Source organism: Microcebus murinus, chromosome 32 (genome assembly GCF_040939455.1).
Source record: "Microcebus murinus isolate Inina chromosome 32, M.murinus_Inina_mat1.0, whole genome shotgun sequence".
NCBI lineage: Eukaryota > Metazoa > Chordata > Mammalia > Primates > Cheirogaleidae > Microcebus > Microcebus murinus.
In genome coordinates this window covers 375,405-392,028 of record NC_134135.1, presented here as the reverse complement: position 1 = coordinate 392,028, position 16,624 = coordinate 375,405, and the positions used below count along the sequence as shown (strand labels likewise).

The 16,624-nt window shown below is 43.0% G+C and overlaps 1 protein-coding gene across 1 annotated transcript in view; it reads left to right on the top strand.

The window, feature by feature from the left end:
* Window positions 1-16,185, top strand: part of NLRP8 (NLR family pyrin domain containing 8) — a 30,912-nt gene extending 14,727 nt beyond the window's left edge. Inside the window, exons 5-10 of the mRNA XM_020283606.1 lie at window positions 625-792; window positions 4,827-4,979; window positions 6,260-6,430; window positions 9,936-10,106; window positions 14,725-14,895; window positions 16,086-16,185. Of these exons, the coding sequence (XP_020139195.1) occupies window positions 625-792; window positions 4,827-4,979; window positions 6,260-6,430; window positions 9,936-10,106; window positions 14,725-14,895; window positions 16,086-16,185 (934 nt within the window). The remainder of the gene's footprint in view (window positions 1-624; window positions 793-4,826; window positions 4,980-6,259; window positions 6,431-9,935; window positions 10,107-14,724; window positions 14,896-16,085) is intronic.
* The last annotated feature ends 439 nt before the right edge of the window (window positions 16,186-16,624 follow it).

The window sequence follows — 16,624 nt, the reverse complement described above, 5'->3', positions numbered from 1 at the left end:
GATGTATAACTATTATGTACCTATAATTTTTTTAAACTTACAGAAAAAAAAATAATTAGCCACCTCAGTTGTGGTGATGGTTTCAGGGATGTATGCATATGTCTAAACACATCAGATTACGTACAACAAACATGCACAGGGTTTTGTATATCAAGCACACATCAATAAAACTTTTTTTTTTTTTTTTACTTAGCAGAAGGTGGAAAAGGAGATCCGGCAGTGAACACAGGCATTGGATGTGCCAGGCAGAGCTGTGTCCCTGGTTTTAGAAAAGGAGTGTGATTTTAGGAGGGTCCTGATGCGAGGTGTGGGGGACAGACCTGCAAACCCTCCAGATACAGGATGACAGTCCCTTAGCTTTAGGGGGGACTCACAGACTCCCCTCAATCTCTTTCCAGTCCTGTTAGCCATTCATTCAGACTTCACTGTCTCACCATCACAGGACCTGTGTGATGGCACATCTGTGCCGGCCTTCAGCGCCTGTGTCCTGAGTTCAGTGGTGAACTCGCTGCGGCGCAGCCACGCCTGTCTCGGGAGCTGCTGTGGCTCCCGGGGCTGGTTTGTGGCCGCAGCTCTCTGACTGCGGACGGGCCCCTGGTGAACCAGATACGCTTCCCTCTCCAGCTTGCAGCGTGTGGATAGCACCTTGTTGAGTGAAGACTTCACCCGTGTTTTGATTAAGAACCAGCATCTGAGATCCTTGGAAATACGGTGCATGGAAGTGGATCGCAAGGCCATGGAGCTTCTAGGTCTAGCACTGAAATACCCCCAGTGCCGGCTGCAGTGTCTGAGGTACGATGTGAGATGGGGAGGGAGGCAGACCTGCCACCCAGACCGTCTTTTCAGGGGTGGCGATTACCATGTTTTCCCAAAAATAAGACAGGGACTTATGTTTATTTTTCCTCAAGAAGACACCCTAGGGCTTATTTTCAGGGGATGTGTTATTTTCCCCTCAAAGCCTCAGCTTGCAGCACACACAGGATGGCCGAGGCCTGACAAGGGGAGCCGACTTTGTTGGTTCGTGGTCTTTGCCGTTCCAAGACGAAATGCATGGGTTGTGCAGATATGCTGCGTAGCCACGCCCATCACTAGGTCTTATTTTGGGGGTAAGGCTTATATTGCACAAATACTTAGAAATCCTGCTAAGGCTTTTTTTAGGGTAAGTCTTATTTTTGGGTAAGTCTTATTTTTGGGGAAACACAGTACATGCTCAGATCTCATTTCCTTTGATCTGCGGTTACTTTCATTCCACATTCATGGTACAATCTGACAGTGTTCTAGATCTCTCTGACATAGGAAAACCTGCCCCCAGTGGTGAGCTGGAGCCAGCTCATGTTGGCTTGCAAGCTTCAAACATGTCCATCCCCCAGATGGTGCATACCACACTCATTATGTATGTATATACCCATCCCCTCCTACCCCCTCCCATCTATTGTTATTGCTATGTGTGCACTTAGGTGTTGATCAGTGAAACCAATTTGATACTGAGTACATGTGATGCTTATTTTTCCATCTGGGGATACTTCACTTAGTAGAATAGGTTCCAGCTCTATCCAGGATAATACAAGAGGTGCTATATCACCACTGTTTCTTGTAGGCGAATAGTACTCCATGGTACAAATATACCACATTTTATTAATCCACTCATGTATTGATGGGCACTTGGGTTGTTTCCACATATTTGCAATTGTGAATTGTGCTGTGATAAACATTTGAGTGCAGATGTCTTTATTATAGAATGTATTTTGTTCTTTTGGGTAGATTCCCAGTAATGGAATTGCTGGATCAAATGGTAAATTTACTTGTGTCTCTATGAGGTATCTCCTTATTGCTTTCCACAGAGGTTGCACTAATTTGCAGTCCCACCAGGAGTGTAAGAGTGTTCCTATCTCTTCACATCCATGCCAACATTTGTTGTTTTGGGACTTTTTGATAAAGGGCATTCTCTCTGGAGATAAATGATATCTCATTGTGGTTTTGATTTGCATCACCTGATGATTGGAGATGTTCAGCATTTTTTCAGACGTTTGTTGGCCACTATTTTGTCTTCTTTTGAAAATTTTATGTTCATGTCCTTTGCCCATTTTTTTGATAGGGTTGTTTGATTTTTTCTTGCTTATTTTCCTGAGTTCTAAATAGATTCTAGTTATCAGCCCTTTATAGGATGTGTAGCATGTAACTATTTTATTATCCCATTCTGTAGGATGTATGTTTGCTCTCATAATAGTTTCTTTGGCTGTGCAGAAACTTTTTAATTTGATCAGGTCCCATTTATTTATTTTTGTTGTTGCTGTTATTGCCTTTGGGGTCTTCTTCATAAATTCTTTGCCTAGGCCAATATCTAGAAGAGTATTTCCAACGTTTTCCTCTACAATCCTTACAGTTTCATGCCTTAGGTTTAAGTCTGTTATCCACTGTGAGTTGATCTTTGTGAGGTGAAAGGTGTGGATTGTGTTATTTTACTGTTTTACTATTATCAATGCCAGGGTTCAGCAAACTTTTTCTGTAAGAAGCCAGATGAAAGATATCTTTGGCTTTGTGAGCCACACAGTCCCCGTCACAGTGGCTCAGCTCTGCTGTCGCAGTGCTAAGGTGGCCGCAGCCCACATGCAAATGAATGGGCACAGCTGTGTTCCAATAAAACAGTGTGTGGACACTAAAATTTTCATTTAAATTAATTTTCATGTGTCACAGAATATCGTTCTTTTAATGTTTTTTAACCATTCAACTATGTTTGTTTTTTTTTTTTTTAACACTTGTTAAAACACAGTTCATGAGCTGTTCAAAACCAAGTGGCAGGCCAAATTTGGCCCAGGGGCACAGTTTGCCGACTCCTGGTCTGTGCTCTGGAGGTGGTGAATGCACACTGCGTCTGTGGGTGTAGACCCTGTGTGGGGCATACAGGTGCATACCTCTTCCCAACTCCTCACTCAGCAGGTGCCCACTGGTGGCTTAAAGTCAGCTGTGGTGAGAGTATTTATACCATGGACATTGGCAAACACTGCACATCAGGCCTTTCTTCTCCCAAGAGTCAGTAGTTAAACGTGTTTACCAGCACACATCTGCTTAGCACCCACTTACTGACCTTTCTGTAGGTTAACTGCAGGGAGATTAGCTACTTCTCCCCACAAAAAGTGGATCCCTTAGGGCAGGGGTCATTGCCAAGGGCAAGAAAATAATAGAATATAGAAAATAATGGAAATAAAAGAATACACAAAGACAAATGTATAGTTTTATAGATTTATATAAAGAAATTGGGAAAGTGAGGGTACTCAGCAGACTCCACAATATCTCCATCAATTGTGAGGCCAGGAATGGAGTTTCACATAGGTATTTATAACTATAGATATCGGTTGCCAGGGGTAACAGGTTTACATAACAGGTAGTTCAACTGTCAGGGGTAACAGGTTTATATAATAACAGGTAGTTCGTTTTGAGTTAAAAGTTTTTCAAAGGGCTTCTAAAGATTCCTTAATAAACTCTATATATGTGAACAAACAGTTACAACATCTTTCAAAGATAAACTTCTAAGTTCTAAGAGATAGCTATCACTTATCAGATGGGTAACACAGAGATATAGTGGCTCCATATTCCTTTATCTAGTTATCATGGATGGAGATAGGAGTGAGCAGGAACTGACCCTTGGGCTAATTGCTTTTAGCCACAGGTATCCGTCTCTCGGGCAGGGCACTCTGTTTGGCTCTCAACCTATGGCTCCATGCAAACCTGCTTTGTTGTTCAAAGCAGGAGAAAACCACAGGTTTAAAATCTGAGAACCCATCTTGGAATGCAGCTGCTACCCGGGAACTTTGAGACGCCCTCCTGAGGCAAGGCAGCCTTTGATATGCAAACTAACACGTTCACATATTCTTTCAGGCCAAAGCCCTGCAAAACTCCTGAAATAATTTCTGTTTCTAATATAGCAATATTGGGCAATACAATAAAGTAATAATTTTATGAGCCGATATCTCAACAGTTAACAGTCCCTCAGCAAAATTGGTGTGGCCTCTCATTTTGTTTCCATCTTCCAACTCTACTACTTGACAGCCACTGGAGCCAAATGGAACTTGGGTCATCTCTACATCTTATTGCCCTTCTTTTACAGAGAAGAAAAGCTCAGGGGGTCAGAAACTGGAGGTGGTACCACATAATACTTTACAAAACACTTTTATAAATAGCCCAACTCAAGACTGAAACCTGGCTCGGCCAGGTGCCAGCTGTGTGACTTAGAAGTTCTCTAAAGTTCCTGAACCTCAGTTCTTCCTCTTATGATTGTTTGGCAAATATACAAAGTTTCAGATAGACTGGAGGAATGAATTCCAGGGATCTATTGCATTGCATGGTGACCACAGCTAATAATAATGTAGTGTATATTTTATAATTGCTGAAAGAATAGATGTTTAATGTTCTCACCACAAAAACATAAGGTGGTGAGGTGATGGATATGTTAATTAGCTTGATTAAATCCTCCTATAATGTATACATAGTTGAAAATACCACATTGTACACCATAAATATATGCAATTATTTGCTGATTAAATTTTTTAAATGTGTATTTCAAGAGAGCTGGATGGAGTCCCTGTCACATAGATCCTGATTATTATCTAGTCCAGTTGGTTATGGCCCCAGGTATATGTTATTCCCTATTGATAATTTGGGAATAAGGTACTGAACTCGATGCAGGTGTGCTGGCTGGGGAAGTGGGAAGCAAGCCCTGGGGTCACTCTTCTGCACAGAACAAGAATGTGGCACGTGGGGTTGAGGTGGCTACGTGGTCACCACTTCTCCCAGCAGCTGAGGCTCAGCATTGTGTGTGGCTCCTACAGGTTGGAAGACTGCTGGACCACCCCTAGAAATCGGATGGATCTTACCAGTAATCTTCAAGGGAACGTACACCTGAAGACGCTAATGCTAAGGAAAAGTTCCCTGGAGAACTTTGGGGAGCATAGCCTGTCAATGGCCTGGCTGGAGAAGCTGTCGTAAGTCTCCGTTTTGGGGTGGTGGTGGTTTTTGTTGTTCAGATTTAGCTCCTGTGGGAGAAAAGTTTCTAGGGAGATGGTACATATGTTGGAACAAACATAAGCCTTGATTGACATATTGTACAGATAGGTCAATAAGAGTCCAACCAAGAGAGAATGAGGAATAAAATCTACCAAAGGTGCATGTCAGTAGTTATACCTGATATCCTAGATTGCATCATCACCATGAGCCCTGGGTATCCACCGTGCAGCTTATGCGGTAGAGCGAGAGTTTGTCGATCCTGCCCTCACCATGATAACCATCTTGCACTGAGTTGATCAGACTCCTTAAATGCTATTTATAGTTTAACTACACACACGTCATGAAACGGCATCACGCAGATTTGCATTGCTTTGGGTTTTAGATGAATGGCATCATCTGCTATGTGCTCTTCTTCTGATCACGATTTTAGTGTTCATCTTTGTTGAGCTGCTTCCACAGTCAGTTCCTCCTCACCACCAAGTATTTGTGTGAGTATACCCCAGTTTAGTTGTGCTTCCTACCTGCAGTGGAGGCATGGGCTGCCCCCAGTTGTCAGCTATGCACGCACACACGTGCACACACACACACTGCGCACACGTGCTGCAGTGAACAGTCTGGAATTTCTGGGCCGTGGAGAGTGTTTATGTCCAGTTTTGCTGGCTTATTTCCAGATGTGCCATCTGCAGTCCCACCAGCAGCCTGTATGAATGTTCCCATGACCCCAGATTCTCATCCGGTCTTCCAATCAATATCCTTGTTACTATAGCTTGGGCCCATCTGTGGAGCAGGAGATGGTATCTTGCTGTTTTAATTTACATTTCCTTGATTACTAGTGGACATTTTCTCATAATCTTACTATTCATCCTACTTTTTCTAATATGCGTGCCTTCTCCTGCATCTTTCTTTCTTTCTTTTTTATTTTATTTTATTTTTAACTTCTGAAATGATGTCTCTTCCTGGGCCATCTCCATATCTGCTGTTTACTCTTTGGTCATCGATGGTCTGTTTCTCTTCCCTATTAACCCCACCTCTAACTCTTCCCTTGACCCACGATTCGTCCACCCACCTCTTTGCATCAGAGCTGCCATCTTATCCTATAAATCTCAGAAGACTTCCCAGGTGACAGTGGAGGGGTGAGGAGACTTTTGCATCGGGAGGAGAGCCCAGACAGAAATTATCATCCCTCAGTGTGAGACAGGAAAACCCAGCCATGGGGAAGAATCAAATTGCATCTCTTCTGTGTGCTTCTCTCCCACAGGCTGGAGAACTGTGACCTCACAGAGCTCACCTGCAAAAGCCTTGTCTCCTGTCTCAGGCGCAGTGAGAGGCTGACCCACCTAAGCTTGGCAGAAAACGCCTTGAAAGACGACGGAGCCAGGCATATTTGGAACACCTTAGAACACTTGACGTGTCCTCTACAGAGGCTGGTGTAAGTCCCAAGGTATTTTCTTCTTGGAGTGCCCTGCATCAGAGTAGTGGGATTGAGAGAACCTGTCATACATTTATTTATTAAGTGCCTGCTGCACGCTAGGCATTGTGCTGATGTGGAGGTGAGAGCAGAGCATAATAAAGAGGAGGGCTGCTATCACTTCCATTTCAGAGGCAGATTATCCACTGTCAGAGTCCTCATCTGTGTGCCAGTGCACCTGGAGTGAGCTCACAGAGGGACCACAGGGCGATTTCAATTTAGGGAACATTGACATCTGTTCATCACTGCAAAAACTTCTAGCTCGAGGTCATTCCGTTACAGCATGAGATTATGGGCTAATTCCTTTTATATGACATCATGTCTTTGCAAAGCTAGGTTTGCAGCCATTGCTGTCATGGGAACAAGTGCATCGCAATATTTAATGAGGAGCAAGGATGATGTAAAAAAAAAAAAAAAAAAAAAACTACTGAGATGCTAAGGAGGGTGTGAACCGAGAAGGTCTGGAAACCTCTGATGGAATGTGCTCCCTGCCTCCTGGACATTCGAGTGAGCGTCACGCCTCTGAGATCAGAAAAATGCAATGGGACCTGGCTTCCTGCTCTAAGAAGTAGGTCATGTCGTTCACTCAACAGAATGGACCAGAAAACATACTAAAGAACATCATCTTGAGTATTTATTCCAACATATAATGAATTCTTCAAATAGTTTCCTTTAATTTCCCTGAAGTGTCAGGGTTCTTTTGTCTTTTACTAATGGAAAATAAACTCAAGCTGTCTTAAGCTGCCAAGAAGTTTGCTGGCTCAGAAAACCACAAGGGCAGAGGTAGAACAGCCTTTACGCTTGGTCCCTGGGACCTCTTCCAACAAGAGCATGTACAACAGGATGCCACTACCAAGGGTCAATGCCAAAGATTTGTCACAATGCCTTCACATTTGTCACAGTCACTCCAAATTCACAGTTTAGAATGTGCCACTTTCTTTTGATGGTGTCATGTCTTTGGGGAAAACCTCAGTGTTCCCAGGTGAGTGAGTGGAGGTCACATGCCTGAGCCCTGATGGGTGGGGACAATGGCATCTCTACCTTCGTCATCCAAGGTGAGAGCTGAGCATTCTGCCTCCTAACAAGACCCTGTAACCTGAGATCCCACAGCAGTGTGAAGGAGATGGGTGCTGGGCAGCCTCTGAGAGTGCGGGCAGATGCTCGCTACTCTAGACAGCCCTGCCAGCCGCTCAGGTCACATCTGAGCTACCTGTTTGCCTAATTATGCCTTTCTCTTCCCCGCTTCTGCCTACTGCATCTCAGATGCATAACTCTCTCTCAGTGGGAAAAGCTCAGTTATGCATTATGTTTTTCTGACCCAGTATGTTGAAATTCCTTTCAGGGGAAATTACTCCACATGTTGACTTTTTTTCTCCTTATATCCAGAATATTTGAGTGAGCCGCTGTGTGATGAGAGTACTGTCGTCCCTCAGAATGCTGGGAGGGTGGTGGTCCCAGGACCCCCACAGATACCATAATTCCCAGATGTTCAAGTCCCTCATATAAAATGGCGTAATGTTTGCATATAACCTACGCACGTCCTCCTGTCTACTTTAAATCATGTCTAGATTCCTTATAATACCTGACACAATGGAAACGCTATGCAAGTAGTTGTTACACTGCATTTTACTTGTATTATTTTTTATTGCTTTTACCCAAATATCTTCCATCTGTGGTTGGTTGCAACAGTGGGAGCAGAGCCCACAGACACGGAGGGTGGACTGTGCTGTGGAACTGAGACAAACTGGTCTCTGGTTCCCAAGGAGCTCACGCTCCACAGCAGTGGCTTCCAGCCAAGAGCGCTTTTGCTCCCCAGGAGACATTTGGCAATGTCAGATATTTTTGGTTGTCACAACTTGGAAGAGAAGAATGCTAGAGGAATCTAGTGGGAATAGGTCCAGGATATTGTTGAGCACCCTACAATGTACAGGATAGGGCCCCAAGACAAAGAATTATCCAGCCAAAAAGTCAACAGTGCTGTGAAGGAGAAACGCCAGCCTCTTCCAGCTCCTCCAGTATCCACCAATTAGGTGCCAGGGGCACCCTATGAATTGCTACTCTGATTTGTTTTTAATTTTATTTTTTAAATGCTTATCATGACCTGCTTAATTGATTTCTGACTCATTAGAGAGCTACAAATCACAATTACAAAAACATCCAGCTTCAAGACATGAGATATAGGCATGATTGGTAATGGCAACTTAATGCAACAAGTGCTTCAGGAGGGAAGCCACAAGGTGCTGTTGTAACAGGTGGATGCCAAAGTGTCATTCAAGTGATGTTCGGGTGGGTAGGAGGTGGCAGCCTGGCAGCTATCATGTTGCCGCCCAGTCTTGCCTATTGCCTGGATCCTGAATCAGTGTCACCTTTAGAAAAGTCTTCTCTGACCATGCTCCTCAAAGTGGCCCAACCTCACCACACTTACTAGATCATCTTCCACCTTATTGCTGTGTTGTTTTCTTGCTAAGTATTTGTCACAACCCACAGTGTACAGGGGCCCATGAGAGCCAACTGAGTCTCTTCCCAACTCCACTTTTGGGAGTGTCATGTCACAGCATGAAATCAGCCATGGTGGAAGTGTTTACACCACAGTAATTGGCAATCACTACAAACCAAGGAGTTTGCTTGCTTTTTTGTTTGCTCCAGAGAGCTGGTTTACCAACACATTCTCCAAACCACAGCTATCTCATTTGCCTCTTTATTTTTTGTCTCACATTAAACTCTGAGCTGCCAGAGAGCAGGGGCCTGTGTGAATTCCCATCACCTAATCCAATGCCCAAAGCACAATAAAGCTCAGCAAATGTTTGTGAAATGCATGGAGTGGCACAAGTCCTGAACCATTGACATAGATTCCCAAAAAGAAGCAGGAAATGTTCCCACTGCTTTGGGAAACTATGTTGGTAGTCCCTCAAAAGGCAAAATATACCAAATTAACATAGTCTATGTTTCCCATATCCACATGAAAACTTGTACACACATATTCATGGCATTTATTCAAAATGGCCAAGAAGTGACAACAACCCAAGTGTCGGTAAGCCGATGAAGGGGATGAAGTGTGTGGTATATTCAGACAACAGAATATTATTCAATCATAAAAAGGATGAAGAGCTGATTCATGATACAACATGAATGACGAATCTTCAAAATATTGTGCTCAATGAAAGAAGCCGCGTATCTTATGATTCCATTTCTGTGACATGCCCAGGACAAGAAAATCCCTAGAAAGAGAAAGCAAATTAGTGCTGCTGTGGCTGGGGTGGGTTGAGGGGAAGAATTGGGCTAAAAACCAGTGGTTTGTATGTAAATGGGTGAATTGCACGGTGTATTGATTCCATCTTGATAAAGCTATTTTATATACAGATATATATGTGTGTGTGTATATATATATATATATATGCAAGTGCAAGGAAGAAGTAAAACCTAAGGGTCTTTTGGTTGGTTTTTCTCGACCTGTGTTTCTTTGCAGGCTGAGAAAGTGTGATTTGACCTCCCGTTGCTGTCAGGATATAGCCTCTGTGCTCCCTAATAGTAAAGCCCTGAGAAGTCTGGACCTGGGTTTGAACAGCCTGGGGGACGACGGGATCCTCCTGCTCTGCGGGGCCCTGCGGCATCCCGACTGTAAATTACAGATCCTGGAGTGAGTGGCCTCTGGTTTCCTTCCTGGTGACCAGGAGAATTGTATAGAAAACTCTTGGGATGGAATATAAGAAAATGCTTTCTAATTTCTGGTTGATTGGAAGATGGGGACACTCCTGAGCAGTGTCTCTCGAAGGATCATCCTCAGATTGGGAGCGTTTTCATCCAGGCTGTGGTTTGAAATGCAGTTCTTGGGCCCCAGACTGCGGGAATCAGAAACTCTGGGGTGGGGGGAGACCCAGAAATCTGTGCTTAACCATTGTTTTAGGAAATATTCTCCCAGTTTAATACAAGATGAAGAGTCTGTCGATTTTAGACTGATACTTAAGATAGTCTCATGGAAATCGATCTTTATGCTTAGGGTTTTGTGGGTTTTTTTTTAAATATATATATATATATATTTCTCTTTTCCTCTCCTGTTTGGTCTTTGCGCTGACATGTATAATAGCCAGTGAGAGGAAAGGATTCATCCTGTTTTTAATTCTTTGAGTAGTTGCCTTAAGTATTTGGAAAAGACTTGTAAACCTCTCTTCTCTGGTGGTCAAAGAGTGAAACTATTTTTACATTTTCTACCTACATTTTCTGTTCTCCATTAGCATAATCTGGATTTTAACTCTAGATCACTTAAATCATTTTTGTATTACATCTTTCCTTAGTAGGATTAATTTTGTTTTGTTTTGTTTTTGGTATACTTAAAATATTTTATAACTTTAACATTTTATCAGAAAACAAGACTTTCTTCTTTTTTTAGTTGTAACATTTTTTATTCTGGATAAAAGTTCTTTGTCAGATATATATTAGGCAAATGTTTTCTCCTATCTGTGACTTGAGTTTTATTTTCTTTTTTTTTAATTTCAGAATATTATGGGGGTACAGACATTTTGGTTCCATATAAGGCCTTTGCCTTGTGTTTGTTTTGTTGGTGATTCACTCCTCCAGGGTTCTTCAGGGCTCACTGTCAGTCACAATTCTTTCACTCCAAAAGTTTAGTCTTGGGTTGTAAATGTCCATTTATCTCTTAGAAGAGGTGAAAATTGTTTTCAAGTATGAAAGAAATTTCCATACTTGAAAGTGTTTATGTCATATTCTCTCTAAGTCTTTGCTTAGGTGAGACTATTGTTTTAAAATCTACTTTCACCAACGAGCAATAACTAGGCTCGGTATAAAATCCATAGGCCCCATCTGTCTTGGTCTGTTGCTTATAACAGAATCCCTGAAACTGGACGACTTATAAAGAAAAGGAATTTATTCCTCACAGTTATGGAGGCTCGGAAGTCCAAGGGGCTTGGGGCGCTGCAGAGTCCTGGGAGGTGCGGGGCGCCACGTGAGAGGGGGCTCAGGTGCCAGCTCCGGCCTCTTCCTCCTCTTACGAAGTGCATTCCATGAGATCCAGTCCCATCCCAGTCCCATCCCATGAGAACCCACTAATCCATGGACCCATCAGCCTATGACTTGACTGTGACCCACTCACCTCTCAATACTGGGGACTAAGTCTCACTATGACTTTTGGTGGGGACAACTATTCAAACCATAGCCCCATCCTAAACTTCTTGATCTAACATTCCCTAGATTTTATAACATTCTACAGAATTCTACTTTTGTAGGAAAAACACCTATATTTTCCCAGGGGGAAAAATGAGTTTTTATTGTTTATTCTCTTCATTTAAAAAATATTCCTCACATACATGTAGGTCTTATTTATAATGAGTAGTAATTATTTTAAAACAACCAATTTAAATGATGTGTAATTTAAAACTGCTCTTTCTACTGTTAAAAGAAAATGATTTAAGCAACTCAAACAGAGGTAAAAGCTCTACTTATTACAGCTGCTCAGGTGGCACCTGAAGACCAGGCTCCTCCCTGATTGAGGCAAGGTCAAGATCTTATTTTTATTTCAAAATATTGAGGGGGTACAAATGTTTTGTCACCTGGATACCTTGTATAATTTAATACTTAAGTCAGGGCTTTTAGTGTGCCCATCACCAGAATAGTGTTCACTGTGCTCGATACGTAAGTTTGTACCCCTGAGCCCCTCCCAGCCTCCCCTGTTCTTGGTTTCCAATGACCTTTATGTCTCTTTGTGCCCATGTGCGCCAATCATTTAGCTCCCACCTATTGGTGAGAACACATGGCGTTTGGTTTTCCAGCCCTGAGATACTTCACTTAGGGTAATGGTCTCCAGTCCCATCCAAGTCGCTACAAACACATTATTTCATTCCTTTTTATAGCTGAGTAGTAGTCTGTGGTATATATACACCACATTTTCTCCATCTACTTATGAATTGATGGACACTTAGGTTAATTCTATATCTTTGCAACTATGAATTGTGCTGTGATAAACATTCAAGTGCAAATGTCTTTTTTGATAAAATGACTTCATTTCCTTTGGGTAGATACCCAGCAGATGACCATTTAGTCTTTGTTTTTGTTTCTGTTTATGTGGTGGATCACGTTTATTGATTTACATATGTAGAACCATCGTTGCATCCCTGGAATGAAACCCATGTGATCATGGTGAATTACCTTTTCATGTGTTGTTGAATTCAGTTTGCTAGTATTCTGTTGAGGATTTTTGCTTCTCTGTTCATAAGGAATACTGGTCTGTAGTTTCCTTTTTTGTTGTACCCTCTCCTGGCTTTGATATCAAAGTGATACTGGCTTCGTAGAATGAGTTAGGGAGGATTCCTTCGTTTTCAATATTATGCAATAATTTCTACGGGATAGGTACCAGTTCTTCTTTTTAGGTCTGGTAGAATCCGACTATGAATCTATCTGCTCTGGGGCTTTTGTTGTTGTTGTTGTTGTCGGGAGGGTGTTTGTTTGTTTGTTGTTTTTTTATTATTACTGCTTCAATCTCACTGCTCATTACTGGGATGTTCAGAATTTCTATTTCTTCCTATTTTGGGCTTGGGAGGTTTTGTTTTCAGGAATTTAACCATTTTCTCTCCATTTTCTAGTTAGTGCGGATAGAGGTTTTCATAGTATTCACAGATGATATTTTGTATTTCTGTCGTATCAGTTGTAATGTTTCCTTTTTAATTTCTGATTGAGCTTATTCAAGTCTTTTCTTTTCTATCTCAGGTTAGTCTGGCTAGTGGTCTATCAATTTTGTATATCTTTTCAAATAACCAACTTTTTGTTTTGTTGATCTTTTGTCTTGTTTCCTGCTTTCCATTTTGTTTAGCTTTTATCTGAGCTTTGTTATTTCTTCTCTTCTGCTGGCTTTGGATTTGGTTTGCTCTTCTTCTTCTAGTTCCTTGAGCTGTGACCTTAGGTTGTTAATTTGTGATCTTTCTGTCTTTTTGATGTAGGCCTTTAATGGTATTAACTCTCCCCTTAGGATTGCTTTTACTGTATCCTATAGATTTTGAAAGCTCATGTCCCCTTTGTCATTCAGTTTGAGGAATCTTTTGGTTCCTTTCTTAATCTCATCACTGATCCAAGGATCATTCAGCAGATTGTTTAACTTCCATGACCTTGTGAAGATTTGAGCATTTCTATTGGATTTGATTTCTAGTTTTATTCCACGGTGATCTGAGAAGACACATGGTATGATTTCTTTTTTTTTTTTTATTAATTCGCTGAGACTTCTTTTGTGTCCTAAGACGTGAGTAATCTTGGAAAATGTCCCATGTGCGGATAAGGTCAGGATTCTTACCAAGTATGGCAGAGTCAAGTACGCATCCTTGAAGTTGTGACTTAGGTAGCAGTTTCCAACTTTAACTACCGCTAACAGTCGGGGGTTGTTTGTGTTTGTGTGCCTCTTCCTCAGAGGAATGGGTGTAATCCTGGTAGACATCAGGACAATGTTTTCCAAGAACTATTTTTTTTTTCCAAATCTTGTTCTTTATTGACTAGTCAAGGTTATGGGGCAGGATACATAGATGGTGAAAAAGAAAGAAAAGAGGGGAAACGTAGATGACCCTCTGGGTGTCTGCTTTGTACTGCTGGTAAGAGCCCTGCCCCCGGGAGACTCCACTCTCTGTCCAAGGACAGGGTCCAAGGCTGCCGGTTTCCATGCCTTCCCCTCACCACACACACAATGCAATACACAGACTTCTCTGCTGTGGCGTGCTTGTTCACTTGTGGACCTTTGGCTTCCGTTTTGCTGTTAGTGCTGTATGTGAGGGCAAAGTGACTATTCCTAGAAGGATCCAAACACCTGGCCTGTGAGGATAATCAACCCATGCTATCTGAATATATTTATGAGGTTACCTGCCTCTTCCCCCCCCACCCCACCCCAGTCAGCCGTGAGTTCCAGGAAGCCAGGGACGGCGTCTGATTTGCCTCCCCTTGTGTTGAGAATACACAATATGGCACCTGGCACGCAGGTAGTATAAATAAATATATTTCAAGTGAGCAAAGATAAGTCATTACAATGAATTTTTGAAAGACATATTTGGCTCATAATTTCATACAGTGAGGACTTTCATAGCCTGATCTTGAAAATGACCCAACATACATCAAAAAACTGATGGACTGCAGGTATTTAGCACACATTTGGGGTGGAATCACTTGTTCTCATCCATGTGTGATTTCCAGGCTGTAAGCCACCGTGTTGGTTGGGCTCTCAGATATGGGATGTGGTGACTTTCCTGCTGTCTGCTTCTGCCTTTCAGGCTGGAAAAGTGCCTGTTTACCTCCGCCTGCTGCCAGAGTATGGCCTCCGTGCTCTGCAGCAACAAAACCCTGAGATATCTGGATTTGAGTCAGAATGACATCGGAGTCAACGGCATACTGACCTTGTGTGGGGCCTTCTCGAGCCAAAAGCAGACCGAAGAGGTCATTTTGTAAGTCTCCGCTAGGTCCCCTATGCAAAATCGATCACCCAACAACAAAGGTCCTTCTAGAGAGCGGAATGCTGGACCTAGAATGCTGTTGTTGTAGACACTGCCACCATCCACTCTCAGTTCCTGCAGTGCACAGGTGCCTTGCTGTGGCTGCTCCAACCCCAACTCCTGCCTTCGTCTGACGGAAACATTGACCTGAATTCTCCTGTCTGATATTTTCTTTCTTTTCTTCTTCATCTTCATCTTTTCTTCATTATTGTTTGTTTTCTTCATCTTTGCTTCTTATTTTGAACAAGAGTTTGCTATTCCCACTGACCAGCTATATGGCTGTGAACAAGTTTGCCTACCTGAGCCTCAGTTTCCTCATCTGTAATATTGGGATGGCATCTTCACCCATGGGGATATTTCGTGAAGATGGAAAGAAAATGTACACGTAAGGCACTTAGCACAGTGCCAGACACTGTGTTATGTTCTCAACCAGTAGTGGATTTTGAGGAAAGGTTATAATTTTCCCAGTGTATTAGTTATCTATTGCTACATAATAAATTACCTCAATACTTAATAATTTAAAACAACGAACACTTATTGTCTGACACAACTTCTGAGGGTCAGAAATACAGGAATGGTTTAACTGTGATTCTGGCTCCTGATGTCCCACGAGGTCTCAGTTACGCTGCTGGCCAGGGTTTGGTGGGGGCTGTCGAGCCCGCCGCGTGGCCATGGGCAGGAGGCTCGGCTACTCTCCAGAAGGTTGCTCGTGACATGGCGGCCGGCTCCCTCCCAAACAAGGGACTGAGAGACATGGTGGCTGGGAGAGATGATTGACAGCCCAAAACAGAGCCACACTCTTTTGTTATTTAATCTTGAAAGTGACACCCATCACTTCTGCCTTGTTGTGTCTGTCACACAGACCAACCCTGGCCCAGTGAGACAGGGAACATACAAGGGTGTGAGCAGCAGGAGGTGGGATTGAGGCCATCGTGGAGGTTGCCTGCCACACCCAGTGGGTGGCTGAATGAGGACACTTTGAATCCAGGCCTGAGTTCTTGAGAGCCGCCCTGCTGGTGGTCTTGATCCACCCCATGGGGCCAGGGTGGTAAATTCCTATTCTGGAGGTTTTGTGCGCTTTTCTAGGACTGCAAAATAAAACCAAACATAAGAGAACAAAACCTGATTTTTGTCCTTCCCAGGGAGAAGAAAGAGAGCGGTGAAGTAGACATGCTGCCCAGACTGGAGGGCCCGGCCGTGGAAGGGGACTTCCTGAAGATCGTGCAGGACTGGAACTCCTAGAGCTCTGGCGGAGCAGGAGAGATGAATTTATCTAGTGGCACCCCCAGCTCAGACATTTTTCTTCCTGATGAAATACCGGGAACCGGTTGCCTGTTCTGTGGGCCATTCTGAGTCCGGGGTGGCTCGGGCACCTCTGGGAAGCAGCTCCCCCAGAGCTACAGAGTGCCAGTGTCTGGACACAGACCGGTCACTGAGTCAGGGCACCAAGGTGCGGGGGTTCCAGCCACATCTACTCCTGGCCACTAGAATGTCCTCGAATATGTCACGGAAACATCTCCTCTGGGAAATGTCTCACCTCCAAGTATATTGGAAGAATTTAATTAAAATTGTGCATAAATGCAATTCAAAAATTTTTCAAGTGTTATTTATTTACCAGTAGACTGATAACATCGACTGTTAGGGAAGAAGTGTGTGTGTGTGTGTGTGTGTGTGTGTGTGT